Below are 23,936 nucleotides of genomic sequence, written 5' to 3'. Positions count from 1 at the left end.
TTTCGGGCGTTCGTTGCATCCAGTATGTCCTTCACATTGACAATATCTTCGTCATAATTCACGCAAACCTCTCGACCGAGCGCGTCTTTCACGGGCATGGAAAGGATGTCCGACAGTTTCTCGCCTTCTTTCACGAGCTCACGCTCTAAACAGTCTGCAAAATTCAATTCAGTCATGAGATCGAAAGAATATTAATGTGAAAATATAATTGATGATGTATCTCTCTTTGCTTTTACCTAAAACCGTTTGACTTCTTTCCAACGTTAAGAGCTTAACGCTTGCCTGGGAAAAATTGTAACTTCTACTGCCCATGACTAACTGATCGAATACTTCGCTTGTCCTGTCGAAGTACTGTAAACGACAATCGAATAAACGAATCAAAAAGGACATTCCTCAACGGACACTCACTCGATCGATCGTTTTACCTCGGAGACGAGCCTGAAGAATCTTTGTGAAGTGATCAATACGTTCCTACGTCTTTCGAGTCGTGAGGCGAAGCTGCGGCAAACGAAATCCATGAAGTCTCTCTGGGATTTTAGATCTTCGGGTAATCTGCTTTTAGGGAGACTGTCGATCTTGTGAAGCAGTTCTGCGTATCGTCCATAGGTTTCCTGCGAATTTGGGACATTTACAAATCTCTGCTTCTTCAGACGAAAAATGAATTGTGTTTTCAGTCGCGTGTTTACCCGGCATTGAAGCTCCAGTTTTTCGTGTTGTCTTCGAAGCTCCTCAGACGAAGAAACGTCGAAGCCAACTTGCCAACAAGAGTTCAGCATCGTGTCGGCTGGACCCAGGATCCAATCGGTAACACTCGACACACCCTGCTCGAGATCCTCGATCACTCTGGCGGTATCCAGATTCCGTTCCATCTCCGTCCACGAATTTTCAATGTCCATCTGAAAAGGGGAACAATTAATCGAATAAAGATCGACTTTGTATATCACTCGAGATTTTTATCAAATACCTGCTTCAATTCGATAGAATCGAGCAGCTTGTGAATTTCTTTAATAGTGTCCAAGGTATCCTTAGAGGATTCTCTGCTCATAGCGCTCACTAGACTTCTACCTAACGAACAAATGCAATTTATTTGTTTTGTCGCGTAATTTGCACACGAATTGTTGATCTCGAGCTTGAGAAGCTCAACAGACTAAGAAGATTGATTTATAGACCTGACTGAAGAATATGACGCGCCATCGACAACAATTCTGTACCAATCTCCCAATAGGATTCTACGTCATCGTCCGACTGTGTCATACGAATTCCGTCGAGAGTGTTTAATCTTTGATGCAAATTCGTCATCCTCGATACAAGCTCTAACGCGTCTCTCGAGTAATCTTCTATTTTCTACAAAATAAATCGATTTATTAGAAAACATCAGCGAATTATATATTTTGCATTTACCCCCATCACCGAAAATGTCCCATTTACCATACGCTTCTTAATCCATTCAACGTGATTATACGCTTTATTGCCCGCCAATTCATATGGCAGCTGGGAAAAGTCGATACAAACGTGTAGTCTTGTCAAGGTAACGTATGTCGGCTGAAAAACGACGAGAATATAATAAGTATTCGCGTGAGCATATCTACAGAGTATTGAAAGATGATATTGAAAGATGATTTGAAACTCTCTTATAGAGGATGTCCGACGATAATGTATACTCATCTCATGTATACGTATAGATTAAGTCAAACTGAAAACAAAATGTTCAACTGAATAACAAAATGTTCCTTTATCACTTTGCGAATAACTGTGTAAAATTTTAAGTTATTTATTAAAAAAGATTGGCGAATGAGCGCGCGTGATACTGTGAGTGGAGTAGGGACAGTCTATAGGGGCTATAGAGTGAAGTGGCGCGCAGGGAGCACTGATTAGCGCGATTTAGACATCACTTCTACAGCACTTTAAGCTAGAATATTGTAAATATTACTTTGCTTCATTAAAATATTCTAAATATTTTCCTTTTAGTTTTATATAGAAGAATTCTTTTGGGACTATATATCAAAGAATTCCGTCTAAGATCAAGATTATTTTTTATGAAATAAAATTTTTGTGGGTGTTCTAACAGATTCACTAACTTCGCCTTCCTTGTGCGACTTGGTGCAGCTGTCTACGCGTTTGTCCCAGAAGCCATCCGGTCGCACCACGATCACGGAGATCAGCTTGGACCCTATCAGACTCGTGGACAACCTGATACAGGATCTAGCCACACGCCATGCGCCACGACGCGCGTCCACGATTAAAACCAAACCGTTCTCCTTGGTCTCTTCACTAAATAATCATCGTTTAATCGTTACTCGACCGTAAACTGAACGGTATATTTGAGCATTGATGAGAAATATGTAATATTGGTGAGATATTAAAATATGCGTACCTAAAAATCGATAAAAAATATAAAATTAAAGACTCTAGTTTCGGCTTTGTTGTTGGATCGAGTTCCGGTGGGACGGTGATTACGATCAAAGGTCGCCCGTCGCGATCGCGACCACCTGGAACATATGCAAGCTTCGATTCTAGAGCCTCCAGGATATCTACTGCTTTGATATTTTTCGTAGGCATCTCTGTGACTTGTAAAGGTAAGTTTCATCTCAAACGATCTTCTACAAGAGTTCGTGGCCGATCTGAAAAGGATCGCGCTTTAACAAAGTTGGACATTTCCCAATTGTTCTGTTGAGCGGTTCATCGATATTATTAGCAATTATCACTTAAATAACATGTATCTATACAGCGTAGACCATTCAAGATTCATTCGCGATCAACGAGGTAAACGATTCCAGTCAAGCAAACAATTTTACGTTCAATCCCGCAGAAAAAATGTGGTGTTAGTTTTTTATTCTCGAAATTTTGGAAACGGACATTCCAAATTTGTGATTGCAACCTAAATTAGATGAACGGTACTCACCGATCGAAGGATTACGATTCTTACGGGTCAATAACGTCGAGCCGCACCCGCGATTCCGAAGCACTCGCGAAGTGTCACAGCGAAAGATTGTATAGGTGCAGCGCGCGGCATAATATGCGGCTCGAAGGCATCGCGGAAACTCCGTGGAATGCCGGTGAGCAGCTGTTTCTGCTCCACAAGGAGTTACACCCACGTATCCACGTGAGCAGCAGCGGGCGCGAACTGTCGCGATGCGTTCGACTGAAGTAAGTCGCACGTGTGCTCGCGGTTAGCAGCAAGAGAGAAGGCGAATTTGTCACGTGCAAGTAGACGCGTGCACGTGTATTTATGTGAAACCTGCACGAGCGAGACGCACGATAGGTGCAGCAGCGAGGCTGCTTGCAGCTGCGACGGAGGCTGCAGGAAAACCGAAAGCCATCTCTGGTCCATTCAGATACAACGGTACTTTGGCACCGATTAACCGTGTGTTCCCCCTCCTTACGCACGCCTCCTCCTTTCCTCTTCTCTCTCTCTCTCTCTCTCTCTCTCTCTCTCTCTCTCTCTCTCTCTCTCTGGAACCGCATTTTTTTCTACTCTTTATCTTATGTCGGGAGAGGTGTGCGGAAGTGTTTCAGGTAGGGAGTGACACTAATCGGAGATTATATGGAAGGCAGACACAAAGATACTCCGCTGATATCAATCACTTTTGCGCGAACGATGTCTAGACGACAATAACGGTTACCTAATTAATTAAGATTAGTCCAATAGAAAAAGACCATTAGATCGACATCTTAAAATATTAATTTTACGCGTGTCTTTAGAAAGTTTTCGCTTAAATTTTTTTAAAGATATTTCGGAGATATATTATCGGATAATATGACCTCTTTGAATATTGCAAAAATGCTCTAGAGATATTTAAATGTCGAAGGTACTCGTAATGATATTGATATATAACATTAAAAGCTACATATTAGAGAATGATATACACTATTGAATATCGTTGCAATAACGTATCAATGATTTCTTGCTTACTGAAATCTTTTAGATTTTTAGCCATGAAAAATAAAGCCCATTGAATGCATCAAGAAAACAAATACATACATATATATATATATATATATATATATATATATATCAATAACATTATAGTAGAACTTAATAAAAAATTTTCTTGATTACACAATTTATAGCAATTATTTCTGTATGTGATTATAATTATAAATATATCAAACATTTTTTCCTCAGTATATGTTGCCTCAGGAGACAATATTTTTATAAGAAAATCGACGTCTACGAACATGGGTATCAATGACCCAAATAGTTCGCATATACTATAATATACTAAATTACGAAGAACATGGAGAGAACGAATTGCATTCTCTACTTATCATGAAAGAAGCGAAAGCGCACCAGAGAGATTTGCTACATTAACGCTGTATTAACTCTAAGAAGACATGCGCCTGCAAAAAATCGCGGTCGAGATACAATTTCGCGACGTTACATCGCACTTCTTCGCGAAAGTCCTTCGATTGTGCTCGATAAGAAAGGTCCGTAGCCGCGGTTTGTGTGTGACAGGCGGCAATTTTACGTCAAATCGCTCAATTATCTAGGCACGTCATAAGCGTGATCGGCGAAGCTACGAGGAAGAACGTGCCTCGCGTACTTGCATTTTATAGTAAAAGACGACCGAATGACAATACCGCTTTCTGCGCGCGAGCTTGCGAGTATCGGTACATCGTACCACGTGGTTCCATTCTGAGATGCGGCGCACGGTTACGAAAGGCACGGGGATCGGGCACGCGTGCCCGCACAATAGCTATACCCGACATTCAAATGCAAATCGCGATACGACACTCGAATATCTCACTGTTAAACGACGTTTCATCTTCTTCCTTGGCGATCGCAGCTGTGCGCAATTAATTCGACAGTCGTTATAGCGTATAGTAGTTATAGTCATTCACGATATATTTGCAGCTTACTTATATCGATTTATACCGATATTTGCGCCATTTAGGAAGCATCTGAGAGAACACGTTGGAGGAGGAGAATATAGGTAAAGAGTAGGAACGCCGGCGAGTCAAAGATAGACGTCGAGAGAACCTGAAGAGACTTGGTGTCGCTACAGTCGTCGACCACGAAGAAGTTCGCCAGTGCTGCTCCGAGCCTCGCGCTATATCGAGCATACTCGCTGTCTTTTTCTCTCCTTTACTACACGTCTCTCTCCTTTTCCCCCCTTTTGTCACTCTTTCTCTCTTTCCCGTCTTGCCTGTATCTTCTTCCCTCTCGCTCCCTCTCTTTCACCCAGGTTGGTCATCATCGAAGATCAGCATCGTTTCGCTCTTCGATCATTCTTCAGACAGTACTGTCAATGTGAGACTTTTGTCATTTGGACGTGCGGGAACGAACAGAAAACTGGCCAGGGTCGGCGTGATCGTCGAGCCGGGCTCGACGAGGAGGAGGAAGAGGAGGCACGATAATGGGCAACGCCACCACGAAGGATTACCCGAGGAACATCACCGTCGGCACTTCGAGAAAGGCGCGCTGGGACGGTCCAGGTAGATCGGCGCATTCTTACAGTTGCGTTAATCTCATGAGCCTTAATACTCTGTTAAATCAATTTAATTACTGTATTAATTCAATTTCAACTTATATCGATACGCGTGAGAGAATGTCCTCTATGTTCAATATTTTAGTTTTTAATTCAACGTCCCAGTAGATGTTACTCCGATAAAGTTCAAAATTTCTCCCACAATTTCACCTTTTCTTTAAGGCTCTGTTTACTTTTGGTAACTGTCAGGTTCGCCCGTTTTCTAGAACGTCCAATGTTCATTGTTTTCTAATCGTCAATGTTTTCAATGCTTATTGTTTTATTTGATTGATCATGTAATGGTCAAAAAATTATATGAGTCATTATTGAGCCGTGTTCGATGAGGTGATGTCGACAGTGGGATGACATCTAAAATTAGACAGCTACTAACTACCGATCTGTCTAGTTTGAGACAACGTTTGGATCGCGTCTTAATTTAATCTCATGGACCAAAAACATGGAAAAAAATTCTGATATCACACGATGTCCACTCATGAGACGATGCACCGTCAATGCGCGTTGAAAAAAAGATAGCTATGAAGCTACAGTGACGAATATTCAATAGATCTGTAGAGCCGAACGCACCACCGTACCGCTAAATGCTATGCTTTTATTTTGGGAGCGCCACTTACGTACTGATGTTGAAAATTATCTGCTCTATATACATACGCGAGCATCATTCGAGCGAATGCGCGCTTCTTGACACATTAGCGGCGTGTCACCTGTTTTAAACTGAGCAAAATATTTTAATGAACATCAACACAGAGCGACTTTCCTCTCGTGTGGAAAATTATCACACATGCGTGATGATGTCGAGTCCCTCGTGAGAATAAATGAGTCACACGTGCGTGACGCATAGTAACAAACGCGTTAATCCATTAACTGTGAGTTTAAGGATATATTACTTAAATATTGTAAAAACAATGACAAATTCTTGAAAAAATTGCAGATTAATCTGCATTGCGTCTAAAAGTGATCACAAACACTTTGATATTGATTCAGAACCTGAATCAAAAGTTATTCCATTTTAAAGTGTGAATCTAGCAAACATGACGTCAAGTGACATATTAATCATGTATTTGACGTAAAACGTTATTTGATGTTATCTTGCTCATTTTCAGTGACTTTTGCAGATAAATTTTTATAAAAATAATACATCCTTAAGAAAAAAGGTAAATATTTATTTGAAAGTACGATCGTTCTTCAGGTCTTCCGGCACCACCAGGCAGGCCGATTTTGATATCGGGTATAAACGACGCAGAGCCGAATGTAGTGGCGATACGATGGGACAGATCACCGAGTAACGGTGGCTCGGCGATCGTTGGGTATTTGGTCGAACATCGACGACTGGGCTCTCCTCACTGGTTACGAAGCAGCTCCGGCCTTTGCACTTTTCCAGAGCTGACTCTGAGCGGTCTCGAGCCAGGATGGCGTTATCAATTCCGTGTCAGAGCGCAAAACGCTCTCGGGTTTTCGCAGCCGAGCGAAGTCTCCGAGCCTCTTACAGTCACCTTGCAAAGGGCCACCGTCGCCGTTTGCGCACCCCATTTCGATCTTGAACTTAAAGACACAGTCGCGCTCGAAAATGAACAGGTAAACGTATGGGGAGAGGGATACCGTCCTCTAAATAAACATTGAAGAAAATCGAACAAAAAGAAATCTCAGAATGTTGTTATGCAGATATAAACGTTCTTTCAAGATTTAGGTACTCTTCCCAACATACATAGAGAGAATTTTATATTAGAAGTTACTATAGAATTTTATAACTGAGAAATAGATCAATATTCTGCATTAATCGGTTATTTGTGATGTGTTATTTATATTTTAGGAACTAAAATGTGCTATTAAAAAAAGTACTATATTCCTTAGTGAGATAGGCCTTACTGGCAATATATTCTTGCACTGCTAAAATATTAGAAAAATATGGTAAAATTGAAAAGAGTATTTATATGAAAAGAAAACTTTAATATTCTTTCCGTGTAATAAAGCAAAGTCTAGGTAAGTTTATAAGATTGTTGTCTCAGGCCGAGTTTGTCGTACAATTCATCGGAACTCCGTTGCCAAAAATCTCGTGGTTCAAGGATGGTTTCGAGATATTCAGCAGTAGACGCACCAGAATCATCACAGACAATGGAAAAAGCATGCTTTTGATTCACCAGACCGCCCTCAACGATGAGGGTGAGATCAAGTGCACCGCCACCAACAGGGCGGGTCATGTTTCCACCAAAGCTAAATTGATTCTCGAAGGTTGGCATTGTTACCAATAAAGTAAGGAAACGAGATTTCTCATGATCCGATCGTTGATCGTATCGTTGGTGCGTTTAGCATCACCGCGGATACGTCTGCCTCGCCAATACGAGGATGGTCTGCTTTTCGAGCAAGATGAGACGATCAGACTGAAGGTGTCCTTAGCGGGTCGACCACCGCCCGCGATCACCTGGTATCACGATGGTGAGCTGATATCGAAGGATGCCAGGCACGTCTTCGAAGCGATGGACGGCGAGTCGGTTCTGAAGATACCGGACGCCAAACGAGGCGATCGGGGAGAGTATTCTGTCAAGGCGACAAATAAACTGGGCGAGGACGCCGCGTCTTTCCTAGTCACCGTGACAGGTCAACAAAGAAGATATCATATTCAATATTCTATAAGCACCAACGTAACATGATATTCTAGATGTCCGTGGGGTGACGAAATGCTTGCTTTAACTTTCGAATTGATGTTGCATCCTTCATGAATTTTGAAGTTTTCTGACATTACATACATTACACTTTTTCAAGAAATTTCTTTAGTAGAAGGACAACCTAAGTCTCTTTCAGAGACAATCTCAGATCGTTTCTTTACTGAAAAGATCTCTCGAGGAAATGAATTGGAGTATTCACGAAACGTCGAAAACAAATCCATCAAGAACGCGATACCAATCTGGAAGTTAAATCAAGCATTTTATCACACCAGGGAAGTCTAAAACATCATGTTACATTGAAGCAAATGTTAGTGCTTAGAAACTTCACATTGTTGATCTGTCTCATAATTTAAAATCGAAAAGATTCGTCGTATCATCAGCAGTCTCTTTACTCACAGATCGACCTGCTTCCCCTGGCAAAGTAGCGGTTGAGATGACCTTAGGCAGATCGGTGACTCTGTCATGGAAAGAGCCGGAGGATGACGGCGGGTGTAAAATCGGGACTTACATCGTCGAGTATTACAGGGTAATATCAGAATACGTAATACGTAATATCAGAAAACACAATTATCTCGAATTGCGCTTGAATTTCCCGCAACTTGGCAATTGCTTCAGATCGGCTGGGAGGTATGGCTTAAAGCGACGACAAGTAGACGTACCACGGCGACGTTAACGGAATTAATCGAAGGCTCTGAATACAAGTTTCGCGTGAAGGCGGAGAACCCTTACGGAGTCAGTAATCCCAGCGAAGAGAGCGACGTTATCTTCATTCCAGACCTCAAACGAAAGTACTTTATCGTTGATGAGCATTTTACATTTCGCGTGTTTTCACTTGCGCGACGATAAATTCATAGCTTCACATCTCTTCACAGTATCACCGCATCTTTGAGCGAAAAGTCGCAAAGTCATCGAGAAATTAGCCGATCCCGTGGCGAGAAGCGAGAAGTGAGCTTCAACACGCCAGCGCAAAGAACTAGAAGTTTAACGAGGGAAGAAGCGAGAACACAAGACGAAAGTAGCGGCTTTAGGTATAACGAGCGATCTGCCTCCACGCAACGCCTCACGACTCCGATGTCCACGGATCGACCATCTAGAGCCGACAGTAGGGTGACGTTTGCGCCGGATACTTTGGAGAACGAGCAACCTCCAATTCCTCCAACCAGGTCGAGAGATCATGCCGCCACGAGACCAGAAGTTCCTTCCAGGACTCATGCAAATCGATCCAATTCCGCGGCAGAAATGAAAGACAAGGTGAGAAATCAATAAACAGTAAAGAGTCCGGCCAGATGCCTATAAGCCACTTCAAGACCAGATTCATGGCTAAAAAATATTTAAAACATTTTAAAATAAAAAGAGATTTAAAAATACATAACATTTAAGAATAAAGAGGTTTAAAATAAAGTTTATGATACGTAGATTGCAAGTAGATACGCAAATACCAAAGTGGTCAAATCTCAGGTTTTAAAGATATTTTTTCGCGCAATTTAGAGAAGACAAATAAATACTTTATTCTCTTAAAAATAGCAAGATACAGTTACAAAGAGAGAAAGGACGATGTCGCCAAAGCCAGTCGCAGCCGTGACGGTCTCTCCTTCGGTCGTCGAAAAGGATCTTCAATCGTTTTCGGTAGACGTGAGAGAAAGAAGAAGCCTCTCCCCGCTCTCGATATCGAGAGCTCAAGAGTACCCGAGAGAGGAAGATCGCATCTCAACTAGCCAACATTTCCTGCCGTCCACAAACTTAATCCTGAAAAGACAGGCAGCCGTTGGAAACGAATCCACGGTGTCCTTACCAAGCAGTCCACTAGCTATGCATGCAATGCACGAGCATGACGAGAACGCGTTGCACGGCAGCTCGGAGTTCATACTGGTCCTGTATCCGGAGGATGAGGGACCAGGGAAAGATACGATCGACACAACGAACGATGCGAAAATCCGGATAAAAAGAGACATAAGTAAGCGTGAAGAAAAAGTCGCGAAATATAAATTTTATTTCTTCTTAACCGCACGCGATTTCTTATCAATCTACTTACTAATCCTTAGTAATTTTTTTAGGTGACAAACAGAATATCACTGAACTGATGGAGGACGAGGATGACCTGATAGCGCCGCCGATGTCGTTGTCTCTTCCGGAATTATTCAGCGAACAGCACCAGGTGGTGGAGGTGATGCGAGAAGCGGTCAGCTCCACCGAGTTGCTTCATGAACGAGCCATGGAGCGTTTCTATCGCGCGGTCGCCGCCGAAGAGGCGTCCGAAGTCAACAAACGGAAGACGCAGCTCGAGAGGCAGGTCGGCGAATTGGCGCAGTCGGACGTGGAGAACGCTCAGCTAACTTCTCTTCGCAGACGCCTGTCCAATTCTGGCGTCACCACGCAGAATTTGATCGCTTCGTGGCAGGCGAAGAAGAATCGCCGAAGATCGAGCGAAGGGCAAACCGATTTGAGCCACAAGACGATGAAGCTTCTTTCGCCGGCTTTACTGCCAGATGTCGAGGCCAGGTCGGACCCGAATCTGTCGTCTGAGACAACGGTAGTGAGTCCGTGGAGGAGGAGCGACGTTGAAGACTCCGTAGAACGCCTGCGTAGATGGCACGAAACGAACCTACCATTGTCGGAGGAGGTGCAGTCAGAAAAATCAATGCAGGCGACCAACGACGAGGAAACGACGACCACGGTCTCCGCTACGGTGAACGGAGTGGTGACTCAACAGATAGCACCAACGAAAATAAAGGAAGAGGAAAGGGAGGAGACTTACAGTGTCGAGACTTCTGAGGAGTCGTCGGAAGAGATCAGCAGTGCGGACAGCGAAGACTTGAAGTTACTGAAATCAAGGATTTTATCAATGTCGATCATAGATGAAGAGGACACTTACCATCCCCGAGGAAGGCCGATTCCGCATGTCGAACCGGAGATACCACAGATCCAGTACGATAGGTTACCAACTTTAGAGATTTCGCCCCCTCCGGCCATTATAGTGGTCACTCCCGTTTCACCAAGCAACGTGGTGCCCAAGTCGATCCTGAAGAAGCCCAAGGAGGAATCGAGTCTTCAGGACAGCTCGAACAAGTCGATTCCTCCGGAGAAACCGATCAGAAAGATATTGCCGCAACAGTATCAACAAGAAGATGTAGAAGATATGGATATGGATACCCAAGAGGAATCTGTAGATCTCCCAAGGACGTCCGAGGACGTTTTGAAGACGCCTGCAATGTCGGAATCCGACACGGATAGCATCGTATCAGCGGCGGAAGCAGCGAAGAGTCGCAGGATACAATCGAAAATGCGATCCATGACATCCGAAGAAGAGGCTGCCGAGGCAGAGGCCAGAATGGCGGTCGTGAATCAATACACCGAGATAGTTCGGGAGCACTCGAGTTACTCGAGGAGCTTCGACAGCGCGGCCAGCTCCCGAAGATCCTCGTTTTCCGAAGACCAAGATCAGAAGCATCGAGTGCAAGAGAAACTTGGGTCGAAGCCGACAAAGAAGCAGGATGCTTCGTCGAAATCGAACGTCAAGAGCAAGAATGAGGTCGACAAGCAAAAGAAGAGCAACCAAACACCAAATTCTCGAAAAGGGAACGCCAATTCCAGAGGCACGACTCCCGCAAAGGACACGACGAAGGAGAAACGTGAAAGTAAACCAAGCTCCAGGGACCAATCCCCAGCCGCGAGAAGAAGAGATCAGCCAGCAGAACGAGCGAGAGGCTCTTCCTCGAGATCGTCTTCGAAAACGCGGAATCGCACGCCCTCGCGGGATAGGAGTAAACGGTCCATATCAAGAAATGATTCTGGCGAATCTCACGTTATTGAGAAATCACTCGAACAGGGCACCCGCAGATCCAAAGTACCCTCCAGACCTTCCTCGCGCTCCTCCTCGAGATCGAATTCTAAAGAACGCCACGGGGCGACAGTTCCGGTGGAGTCGAAGGTTGAAAAGTTGCAGAAAGCGCTCGAAAGTAACAAGTACCGGGCGATGAAAAGAGGATCCGAAGTTGCCCAAGAGAACGCCGAGGAGGAACGCACTCCTGATCGAACGGATCAGCAGCTGGTTCTGGAAGCTAAGAAGAATGTCAGATCGACAATGAGCTACGTGACCGATCTGACGTTGCTGGTGGCAGCAATGTACGTGTACTTCTTCAAAAGGGAAACCTTCGCGATACCGTTCATCGCGCTCCTTCTGTATCGAAGAGTGCAGGAGGAGATGAACAGTTGGATACCACGTCGTTGGTGGTGGTCGAAGAAACATTGACAGGGACCGATGCAGCTCGGAATGGCCACCGCTTCGCGTGTACACCCCTTACATCCTGCTCACTTAATCGAAGCACACTAAACGATCGCCGGAGGAAATAATAGTATATTATATGCTTCAACACGATATTGATAATGTATTGAACCGCAACTATATTTACTATGACACTCTCTCAGCACACGTGTGGCTTGACCGGGCCTTAAACCATTGTTATTGTTATTCGCTTTATTTATAATAAACGTTAAGTCCCCACTCTCTACACGTAATCAATAAATCATGTACATGTTTTCACCGAAATTTCATCGAGTACGTTATTTCTGCGACGTGGTCCGTCTATTTCACTCATGTAGGCGTGTAAGTAGCCCAAGCCAAATGTTGAGCTACACAAAAATACGACACCTCTTCTTCTTCTTCTTCTTCTTTCTTCGCAAATTCCCTTAGAATTTGACGTATTTATCCAAGTCAACACCTGTAATCCGGCGCGACCCGCGAATACCCGGCTGCAAAACGACATTTCAGTTTCGCGCGCCGAACGGCAAAAGGAGAAAATAGGAACGCCGCCGCTGGCGGTTACATCAGCGAAGAGGAGACAACGTGGAAAAGAGGGTACGTAGATCCCGAACGGCGCATGTGCTTCTTTCGTTAAAACGACGAAGCCGAGAGTCGGGACGGTTTTAGAACGGAGCAGGGCCTCCTGCCGTCAGACGTCGTAGCGTAGGGTGTGCTGTATCAATATAGGGTCAGGACAGGAACAAGTTGGCGGTGGTGGTGGCGGAAGACGGTGCAGGTCTTCTTGAGTAATACACGCGTACGCACGTCGATCTTTGGGCGAATGATGTCAATGCACCGTGGGAACGTTCTCCGTATTATCTGACGAGATGACCTTAACAGGTAAGACATACAGTTGAGAGTTGTAGCGTGTATACGCCGGTGTAGCTGGCGCGCACCCACGACAACGGCCGGGTTTTTGTCTCGCGGCGCCGGCTCGTCGACGAGACGCGGCATGCAAAATCGCGAAATTTCATCGATCACGCGCGCGTGATCGTCAGTAGAATGAAAAGAAGCGACGAGCTCTTGTCAATCATAGTCACGCGATGCATGAACGGAATATGTAGCATGTAATACTGTGGTGAAATCTGTTGTCAATGTGCAAGGTGCTCTATTTGTCTCGAGCGCTTGTAGGCGCACGTTAGAACGCAAATGGTAAACAGCAACTTGGCATGGAAATTTATTAGCAAGGTGAGTTAAGATAAAAAAAGAAATAAAAGTCCGTGAGGCACTTATTAAGAATTCACTCATCGAAATTTAATTCGCGAACGCATAACTTGTGTTGCTATGTATATGTGCGCGTTAATTATCGAATAAGTCAGCTTTACCGTTGATAAGCCTAGTTGTTAATTTGGTATCTTCGTGAAAACAAATTCCGTCTTAGAGAAAGAGAGAGAGAGAGAGAGAGAGAGAGAGAGAGAGAGAGAGAAATAGAGATAGATAGATAGAGAGATAGAAAGAGTTTCTAGCGCGGTATTTTACGACTGATATAAAGCGCATGATCGGCAATGCAGTTGAAAATAATAATATTTAACAAGCTCGTAACTGATCTCTTCGAGGCGTCAACGCCGCGATTCAACGTAACTGCTACCAACAGTGTTTGCCAGAACTTTTCTCAAGTGAAACGTGAAAATATTTATTTATGTTAATGGTGCAATCTGGTCGTGCGTGGGTGAATCCGATCGGGATTTCGAGCGCAGTTTGCGTCGCGAAATTTACGAGACAGCAGAGCCAACAGGGGATGACATGATCGTAAAGATCTAGAGATAGGCTGTGTTTTATTTTTCTTGAGTGGTCTCACTTCACCTCACCGCTTTCCCTATAGCCGTCTATATCTGCGCTACAATTTTGCATGTACGTACTACCGCCAGGTCCGTAGCCATTTTGCAGAGCACGTGAGTCTCGAAATAGCAGGTAGCTACTCTCGACAGTAAATTTCCTACCAACATCGCGGATCGATAAAGAATGTTTCTTTGAAATGCGAAGTCTTTGATGATGAAGATAACTATCCATGAAGTTTATGTCATGAAGAAAAAAGAAATGTTCTCTTTCACGTCTCTAGTATCTACTGCTAATTAATAAACAACGTATATATATATACATGTATATTAGCAAATATATATATATATATATACACATATACATATTGGCAGATTATGCGTCGAGGAGTAAAGGACCGCCAGAATGGATCGAAGAGGATCAGATTGTGTCGGTTCAAGGACTCGTAGGCAACGACATCATCGTTGAGCTGAAACTAACTCCATCCGATCACTACGATGACCTGCGGTTCGAGCTGTGAGTACAAAAAATCGCGATACTTTTCACTGAACGAACATTAACAGGGCCCGTGTGTGTACCCCGGGTGTGTTCGCGTGTAAGGCGATATCTTAATTTGCAGACAATGTCGGTTTTTCGCGGCGTTATCGTCCATTCTCAAACATTGGCCTTAATTTGAAGTAGGACCTTGGAACGTGCCAAGGATCAAACGCGAGTTATTTTGGGCTGTCGCGCACTTAATTTCGGGGAACCGAATTACACTTGTCGCGTGCAATTTCGCTCGGTATTCTTGCATATATCGTCATATTCCGCCAATGCCAGGAACGTGAGCGACGCGTACGTGCACATTCGACGTCCGATCTCCGACGCGCCGGGAACGACTTGTCGGGGAAAATAAGCGCAATATCGTAAATAATATATCCTAGTATCGATGGTCCTTGATTCGAAAGGATAATGCGTTGCACATCCGGAGTCCATTTGGAAATCTATTTTGAGATAGTATGTAGATGATCTCATCCAGCTTCGTACTTTAAACAGAAAAATCTGATAGGTGAGCATCGATAACAATCTCCATTATTCCTTGACGTTACAATAGTTATTACTTGAAACTCGTCTCAAGATTCGAATACAGAGTTAGATGAGAGTTTCTCAATTGAATCGCAATTAAAAGTCATATAAATCATAATTTAACCGACAAAGTAGAATCCAACTCTGAATAAATGCTGAGTATCTCTCAAATCATTCTCAGACATTCCTCGTATATCCTGACGCAACGTACTTCCGACGAAAGATTAACGGCGGCGCGATTCATACGCTTCGTCCAACACACACTTGACGCACGAGATGCGATATTCATTCGACGCTTTATATTTGCATATCAAGAGGTAACCATCGAATTGCATTCCCATCTCAGTCAGTGCCGAAGATACGCGTCAAACCCGCGCGGGATATTTCAATCGTCGCGGCAGGTCCAAACACAACGTCACAACGACACGATGGCGATACGAGTGAATTACGGAAATTTCAAACTCTTCGCGCCTCGTGCTCGTCCCCACTCGCGCGACAGGCGCTTACGTGGCTTTACGTAAGCTAATTCCGACACCACGCTCGCGGGATTTTCGCGAAAAAACGAGAGAAGCGTCCATGCCACTGGCTAGTCCAGCTACTCCTCGGTTGGCTCTAGCCAGTCTTCTATATGAAATAGTCCGTTGCTTACAGTTCCTTGAAACTATACACGAAACTGATGATGGAGGTGGAAAATTGGGAGGGGACGACCTGACGTTGGCGTCTCCCTATCAGTCTGACGCTGAGAGAGCGTCGCGACGACCGACGAACCCCTAAGAAAGGGTTTGAACTATTCGAGTGTACCGATTTCGCGGCTCTTCTTGCGCATTAAAGAAAATCTCGCGTTCGTGAGGCTGGCACGCTTGAATCTAGGTTATTTTGACTTCGCGGGGTCGATCACGTGTCACCTCGTCGAAACGCAAGGTCTGAGGTAAAAATCACCGATCGTGATCGAAAATTTCAGCAGAATCCCTTCATTATCGTAGATTCTGTTATTGAATAAGGAATTCCTGGAAAAACGCAACAACTCGTGGCTATGAGTCCCAAGGTAGAGACCATGACATCGTGGAAGAACAAGGGAAGACCAAAGATCAGACATTATCGGCAAACTGAGCTGCCTTAATTATCGTGACGTGGTTTGACAGTGACTGCCTCGAAAACGAAGCGACGCATCGATGTCTTCGATAAATATAAGATGCACATACCGGTGCCTCAATGAAACGAGCTTGCAAGGCGCAAACGCGCTGCCAAAATTGTCGATCGACCGATGTGTGTATCTTGCTAATCCTGTCGCTCGCGCGATGCTCGCAGTGTCATGAACGAAGATTATGCGCGACGGATGAAGACTGGAGTTTATGGCGGATCGTAGGTATTACCGTGTGATTGTCGATACGGAACGTTGTCGCACGTGAAGAGTACAAAGACAAAATTGCATTTACTTAAAGAATGTCTAAAAATGGATCTCGTGTCTGCTGGGACGTTAGTTTGTAAGAGAACGTGGGCAATTTATGGCAGTTACCTCATCGCTAGTGTATGCTGACATAAAACGACGACGAGGTGCGTCTTCTTCGTCAACCCAACGCCATGGGAAGCGATTGCTGCAAGTGCACTAATGGTAAAAAGAACGTCATTACTGGATCCTCCTCCGATGGATCGGAATATCGGTAGGGTGGTAAAAATAAAAATGTCTTTCATTCAATACCAATTTATTGCATCTTCTCAAGGCCGCATGACCTCCATCTTTCTTCACTTGACAAGTATCGACTGTGCTGGTGGGCGCTGTTAGTGTCGCATTAGCCAAATAGTAATAGAACGTGTCGCAGACAAACGATCGTTATTTGGAACATTTAAGCACTTAACATTACATGTAGCATTGCCTTGTATCTGTCATCGCAGAATTATCCTAAAGATACAGTACAAGAAAGATGTGAAAGGAATGAATTGACAAGAAACAAGGCACATCGTGGCGACGCCACGTCGCGTCGATGTATTCTCGCCGGCCTTACGTCAGCTGCACGCAGTTGCACCGTATTGCATGATCGATTGATATTCGGAGACATTTTTGAGGCCGTTTTCTACGTTTTCTTCAGCGAATAATTCGTCCCTTGTGGGGACAAGGCGAGCGCATTAATCGATAGATCGCGCCATTATATGTGCGTTTTTTTCTCGTCTCTAAATGAATCGGCCACGCTGCGAAAAAGATGACAAAAATAGGGCAGTAGAGCAATGCCAAGACTCGTCGGGAGACTCTAGATCATTCTGCTGCTCGAAATATGCCAAGCCGAAGTAACATATTTTTTACGTAAACGTAAGAATCTGGTCGCGGCTTAATTGATTGTAGTCGCGACGTCGTTGACAAAACAGAACTGTGCGTGATAGTATTTTCTTCTTTTCGCGAAATTCCATTTCTTCTTGTTCAAGCGTTATCTATAGCGTCTGTTGTCGTTTCGTAGCTTACGACACACGACGATACGTAACACGTGTGGGAGATTAATGATGGATCAAAATTGCTAATCAATTTCTTTGAATATATATGTGTGTGTGTACATTTCAATATGACTTTAATAAAATAAAGTAAAAATTCGCGTAACGTGATCTTAATTGATTTTCGGGCGATCCGAATCGTGTGAATCAAAACGTTAGTAGATAAACGGTAAATAGACTCGAGGGTAGCGGCCGATCCGATTGGACACCAGCCATAACCCCAAGGGGAAACGCAAATAAGCGCATTCGGTAAATTAAACTGCACAGCAGTTTCGTCTCGTGGCGTTTAAATCTGATTAGTGAAGCTATCAGCTTTGCAACTGTTCAATTTCCCATATCGACTCATTATACGTGACATTTCCGCGTTGCAGGATCATTGGTTCATCTATCTCGATTCAGCCCCGATAAACTTTTCCTTCCAGTTCTTCATTCTCGCTCGGAATAACTCCAAATTGACCGATTCGCTAAATTTGCAGAATACGAGATGGATTGCCGATCTCATCGGACCGTTATCGGTTGTCGATGAGAGGCAATGTCGTCCAACTGGCCCTGAAACAATCACGGAAGAACGACGCGGGTTACTATTCGCTCGTAGCGACGAGACTCGGGCAGGATAAAGGAGCCTCGAAGAAGATTCATATGAGCGTCGACGAAACGAGCTACGAAGAGGGCGAGCCTCCTATCTTCTTGAGAAGATTGAGCGATCTCGCGGTGAAGGTCGGCACCCGAACCAGATTTCTGGTAGAAGTCCGAAGTGCGACGACTCCGAAGGTACGATCTGACGCTCGAAACGCGTCGCATCGTGAATAGTTTCCTCCCCAGAACAGTTAATTTCGCTAAGTAACGCGCGTATTAACCGCGCCGAGAGCGCCATTTGGCAAGTATTTAGCCCCGTTTGTGACGTCATCCTGAGAAACGTTCTCACCTAAGACAACCGAGGAATATATCGCGCCAGGCGCTGCGATCAACCCGGAAGGTGGGACCGATGGTACCGGCGGTGACTTATTGTCCCGCATTTCTCCCCGTTCTTCTATCCTAGTAGCAGACGAAACGGGAAAGGCGAACCGAGAGTAGGCACCGGGAGGTCCATGACCCGAGCTCACGGCGAAAGACGGTGAAGAGCAAAGGCAGCTCGTTACGACGTTCTTGTGCGTCGTATTAATACTATTATTACGCATGCCCGCATACTATGCCAAAGACTATATTCTCCGATATTCCTTCGCGTGTCTCTTCCGCCTATTCGCACGGATCAGCTTAAATCGCGATATTCTGTTAGCGACGAATTTGTATCGCATAGTAGAGTAAAACACCCAGTTATTGACATCCCCCCTTAGTCATTAGCAGTCTAGAGAAACTTAGTTTTTCTTGCGATCAACGGCATTCGTTTTCACGAGCTTAATTGTGAAATTAATTGAAAGATTGGTCGAATTGGAATTTGATTCTGAATTCTTGGTCGCCATATCGAATCTGCCATTTTGTATTTTTAGCTCAAATTCATATTGAGCAATCCTAGAGTACCAATTTTTATGAAAATCAAGTCAGTCCATCAAGAAATAAATAATGTGCGCCATATGATGTCAATGTCCACAGAGACGCAAACATTTTCCGCAAATATATAGCATCAATATCGTGCAAGCGGTTAAGGGAGGTATCGATAATTGAAAACGATTAAAAATCCAAGTCGCAAATTTCAGATAACGTGGTATAAAAATGACGCGGCTATCTACGAGGTGCCGAGATTCTCCCTCGTTCATGAAGGAAATTTTTATTGCGTCGACGTCGTCCCTGTCACGGTGGAGGATCAAGGACACTGGACCTGCATGGCGGAGAACCGTAGCGGAAGATCCTCGTGCATGTGCACTCTTACTGTCGTTGGTAATTCGCTTGTTCTCTTTTTTCTTCTAGTCGCCTCGCGAATCAACGTCGCCGGTTGTAAACGCGATTTTCGTGAAAACTTTCAGTTCCCAAGGCTTACAAGAAGCCGGAATTCATCGAGGAACTTCGTGCATTACTCACCGAGGCCGGCACCGTGTCGTTGGAATGTAAAGTAGTCGGTGTGCCCACACCGGTGTTGAGGTGGTTCAAAGACAATGAGGAAATCAAAGCTGGCGACGTTTTCGCTTTAACCGCCAATCCTGACGACCCCACGTCCCTCGGGGTTTACACTTGCGAGGCGGTTAACTGCATGGGAACGAGTTATTCCTCTTCGAAGGTAAATACGTCTGACACACTGAAAAAATCAAATAGAAGTACTATATTGAGCGGAATATGTGAACATGTCATTATTCTATTTTTTCAGAACAAACTATACTCAGACAACGCAAATCTCTAAAAGATGTTTTAAAGACGTTTAAATGACATCCTATTTTATTTAGACGTCTTTGATTCTTTTTTTTAAGAAGTTTGTACGGTCTGATTATAAGCACACGTTTAAAAACATTATCTTCTCGTAGTTTAAAAATTATTCGCATTTATATTTAATTATCGGTTCTTATTGACCACATTTCTATTTATTCAATCTTCTCAGGTTCACGTAGTCGGAAGAGGAAGTCGAGAAGGTTCACTGAAGCCGGCGGACGCGCTGGCACCGTCCGGGCCACTTCCGATTTTCAAACAGACATTACAGGACGAATGCTGCCGAATCGGAGACACTCTTGTGCTATCTTGTCGAGGTAGATTGATTAATTATCTTTAGATTTTTATTAGTGTCACGTATGGAACGTTTGTTGATAGTTCAAGTACCACCATGGCCGAGGGCGATCTCCTGGTACAACAAAGCAGGCCGCGTCGAGCCCAGCGAAAAGTATCACGTGATGGAGGACGGTATCGGCGGATACTCGGTCGAAGTGAAGCAAGTGGAAGCCATGGACGAGGGTGAGTGGAAGTGCGTCGCCACCAGCGAAGAGAATATGAAGCAATTCACAAGCTGTTACGTGGCAATGTCCAGTGAGTATTGCGATATTAAAAAGCTAATCGAAAACGAACAATACAACCATTGTGTATCAACGTGCGCTTTATTTTCCGCAAGTTCCAAGAAACTACAGGAAACCGCGTTTCATGGAGAATCTGAAAGCCGTCCTGACGGAAGAAGGTCTGGTTTCGTTCGAGTGCAAAGTTGTGGGTTTCCCGACGCCGTTGCTGAGATGGTTCAAAGACGGTGAAGAACTTAAGCCGGGGGACGTCTATCAGCTGACCGGGACTAATTCATTAGGTGCGCGACCGTTGAAATAATTACTTATTAGGTGGTAAACTTAGTTCCTGCGGCTCACAGTTAAATGACGTTAGTTGTAGGTGTAATTTATTTGAAACTGGCTGCATTTTAGAGGTTAGACATAAGAGGTGTCAATAAAATTCAGTGCGAAGAGATTCATTTAAGCGAGCAGTGCTATTTTTTCTTTTGATTAAATATGGAACGTGATAAGTTGTTTTTTCGACATGTGCTGCTTCATTACTTTGACTTGAAAAAAACTGCAGCTGCAGCTCATAAATTGCTTTTCGAAGCTTATGGCAATTATGCTCCATCGGAAAGAACATGCCAAGTATGGTTTCAGCGATTTAAGAGTGGTGATTTTGATGTCAATGATAAAGAACGCTCAGGCCAACCGAAAAAGTTTGAAGACACCGATTTGCAGGCATTATTGGACGAAAACTCTACTCAAACGCTCCAAGAATTGTCTGCAGCATTAAATGTTACTCCGATGGCTGTTTCCAAACGTCTACATGCAATGGGAAAAATTCAAAAGGAGGGAAAATGGGTACCACACGAATTAACCGCAAATGCCATTGCGAATCGCTTAAACATCTCTATTTCTCTGCTCGCCAGGCAGAAAAAGAAGAGTTTTTTGTGGCGCATAGTGACTGGCGATGAAAAATGGATATACTTCGATAATCCTAAACGAAGAAAATCATGGGTAGACCCTGGCCAACCATCGACATCCACACCAAAGAGAAATATTCATGGCCACAAAGCAATGCTTTGCATTTGGTGGGATATGCACGGCGTCGTTTATTATGAGCTACTCAGACCGAACGAAAGTATCACGGGGGATCGATATCAATCACAATTAAACCGTCTGAATGAAGCATTGTTGGAAAAAAGGCCAGCAGTAGCCAGCAATCGACGTAAAGTCATGCTTTTGCACGACAACGCTCGACCACACGTTGCCAAAGCCGTCAAAGAAACACTGATGCAGCTCGAGTGGGAAGTTCTCCCGCACCCAGCGTATTCACCAGACTTAGCTCCTTCGGACTATTACTTGTTCCGGTCGATGCAGCACGGCTTGGTGGATACACACTTCAGAAATTACGAGGATGTGCGAAAATGGATCGACGAATGGATTGCATCAAAAGACCAATCGTTCTATCGTCGCGGAATCTACGCGTTGCCCGAAAGATGGGAAAAATGTATAGCTAGCGAGGGAAAATACTTCGATTAATGTATTTTTTGCTTTTGATGTCGAAATAAATGAGTTTTTTAAACAAAAAAACCACAGGAACTAAGTTTACCACCTAATATTTACATCTTTCGCAATTCGCACACATTGATTACTCAATGTTTAGGTTCTTACTGCTGCATCGCGAGGAACTGCATGGGCGAGGCTAAAAGCACGGCCGAATTGACTATCGAGGATATCCAGAATCAATTAAACGAGGAAGAACGCTTTCAACTATTGAGCAGCAATCAGCCGCCGAAGTTCATCAAAGGACTCAGAAGCTGTGAGGCCAAGATAAACGAAGATTTTCAATTTACAGTGCAAGGTACACATTGTATCTTCCTCTCTAAATTTCTTGCAATGAAATTTCACTCAAGAAATAGAGTGGCTAGTCACCGAGTGTGTCACTTGATTCCGAATGATTTTTTACTTATTTAGGCAATTTCTTTTCTTAGTGAGCGTTGCGCCAGAGCCAAGTCTTTCTTGGTACAGAGATGACGCGGTGGTAGATGAAAACGACAAGTATCGCTTGGCAAAGGAGAACCTCGGCACATGCCACCTCGAAGTGCGAAGACTTGAATTTGTCGATCAGGTGAGTCTTCACAAAACACGTAATCGCGCTCATTGCGATGACTCAAGGGACAAATATCGGTAACGTTCTCACGTTTCTTCAGGCCGAATGGAAGTGCGTGGCGGCGAACGATTTCGGCCACAGCGTCACCTCCTGCTTTTTGAAGCTAATCATCCCCAAACATTATAAAAAGCCGAAATTTCTCGAAAGTTTACGCGCGATCCTGTCGGAGGAAGGCGCTGTGAATTTGGAATGTAAAGTTATCGGTGTGCCGCAACCAGTTTTAAAATGGTACAAAGACAACGTAGAGCTCAAACCCGGCGACATTCATCGAATCATTTCTGGGCAAGATGGCACCTGTTGCTTAGGAACTTACACTTGTGAAGCCACCAATTGCATGGGAACAGTCAGCAGTTCCGCGTCATTGTTAGGATTCGAAGGTAATTATTTACGCACATCGAGTGCTATGATTCTTAGTTAACTGCAATAACAATCATTTAACTATGATTTAATAACATATTTCTAAAAAGATCTACAAAAGCTTTCCCTTCGAAATTCTGTGTTAAAGCTGAATTTTATTCAACAGACAAAAAACCTGCCAAAGAAATTCAGCCGCAAAATGGTCACGAGTTGGCGAGAAATCTGTCATTGTCAACAATACACGAGGAACGAACGTCACAGTTATATGATACACCGCAAACGGATCATTCGGTCACCTTGGATGAACGAGGCGAGGTGTCATTCAGTTTTGACGGCAAGGAAGTATCGGTTAGCTTATATGAGACGCCTGATCTCACTGAGGAAGAAGCGTTGCAGATCGTTGAGATGTACGCCGATCAACTGTCCGAGCATGTGACAGGTACAGAATTGATTTCTTATAAAAATTCGCCAAAAATTGATTAAATATTTTATAAGAAATTGCAAGTATTGTCGCCACAACACTCTCGCAGAGCAAGAAATTAATTAATTCCTTGTATTCCTCCTTATTGCTAATTTATTTAAGAGTATACACTGAGAGAAAAAATAACCAAAAAATAAAAAATATTTGTTCGGTGAGTACTAATAATATTCACTTAAATTTAAATTCTTTTATTAACCTAACTTAATTCAACCTAACTTTATTAAAATACAATCTAGATTAGCCAAAACCTAAACAAAATT

At 43.9% G+C, this 23,936-nt stretch overlaps 1 protein-coding gene across 6 annotated transcripts in view; it reads left to right on the top strand.

Annotated features, from left to right (window-relative positions):
• The first annotated feature begins 5,005 nt into the window (after positions 1 to 5,005).
• The window catches only part of LOC116846386, a 53,911-nt gene continuing 34,980 nt past the window's right edge, over positions 5,006 to 23,936 (top strand). For 3 of the 6 annotated variants that reach the window (XM_032820126.1, XM_032820125.1, XM_032820129.1), the window contains exons 1-12: positions 13,038 to 13,289; positions 14,600 to 14,741; positions 18,248 to 18,542; positions 19,466 to 19,646; positions 19,733 to 19,983; positions 20,299 to 20,443; positions 20,505 to 20,717; positions 20,800 to 20,982; positions 22,332 to 22,529; positions 22,660 to 22,796; positions 22,879 to 23,215; positions 23,362 to 23,634. In XM_032820126.1, coding sequence (XP_032676017.1) covers positions 13,277 to 13,289; positions 14,600 to 14,741; positions 18,248 to 18,542; positions 19,466 to 19,646; positions 19,733 to 19,983; positions 20,299 to 20,443; positions 20,505 to 20,717; positions 20,800 to 20,982; positions 22,332 to 22,529; positions 22,660 to 22,796; positions 22,879 to 23,215; positions 23,362 to 23,634 — 2,368 coding nt within the window. In that variant the 5' untranslated portion in view covers positions 13,038 to 13,276. Of the gene's footprint in view, positions 5,437 to 6,675; positions 7,062 to 7,492; positions 7,716 to 7,793; positions 8,082 to 8,547; positions 8,676 to 8,764; positions 8,938 to 9,021; positions 9,401 to 9,673; positions 10,104 to 10,203; positions 12,358 to 13,037; positions 13,290 to 14,599; positions 14,742 to 18,247; positions 18,543 to 19,465; positions 19,647 to 19,732; positions 19,984 to 20,298; positions 20,444 to 20,504; positions 20,718 to 20,799; positions 20,983 to 22,331; positions 22,530 to 22,659; positions 22,797 to 22,878; positions 23,216 to 23,361; positions 23,635 to 23,936 lie in introns of those variants that run through there. The other 3 variants (XM_032820124.1, XM_032820128.1, XM_032820130.1) reach the window with 2 other exon arrangements.

The sequence above is a fragment of the Odontomachus brunneus genome, unplaced genomic scaffold (genome assembly GCF_010583005.1).
Source record: "Odontomachus brunneus isolate Ranch 3 - 2012 unplaced genomic scaffold, Obru_v1 Obru_scaffold_063, whole genome shotgun sequence".
NCBI lineage: Eukaryota > Metazoa > Arthropoda > Insecta > Hymenoptera > Formicidae > Odontomachus > Odontomachus brunneus.
Note: the sequence above shows the minus strand (reverse complement) of the source record. Positions and strands in the feature narration are given on the sequence as shown.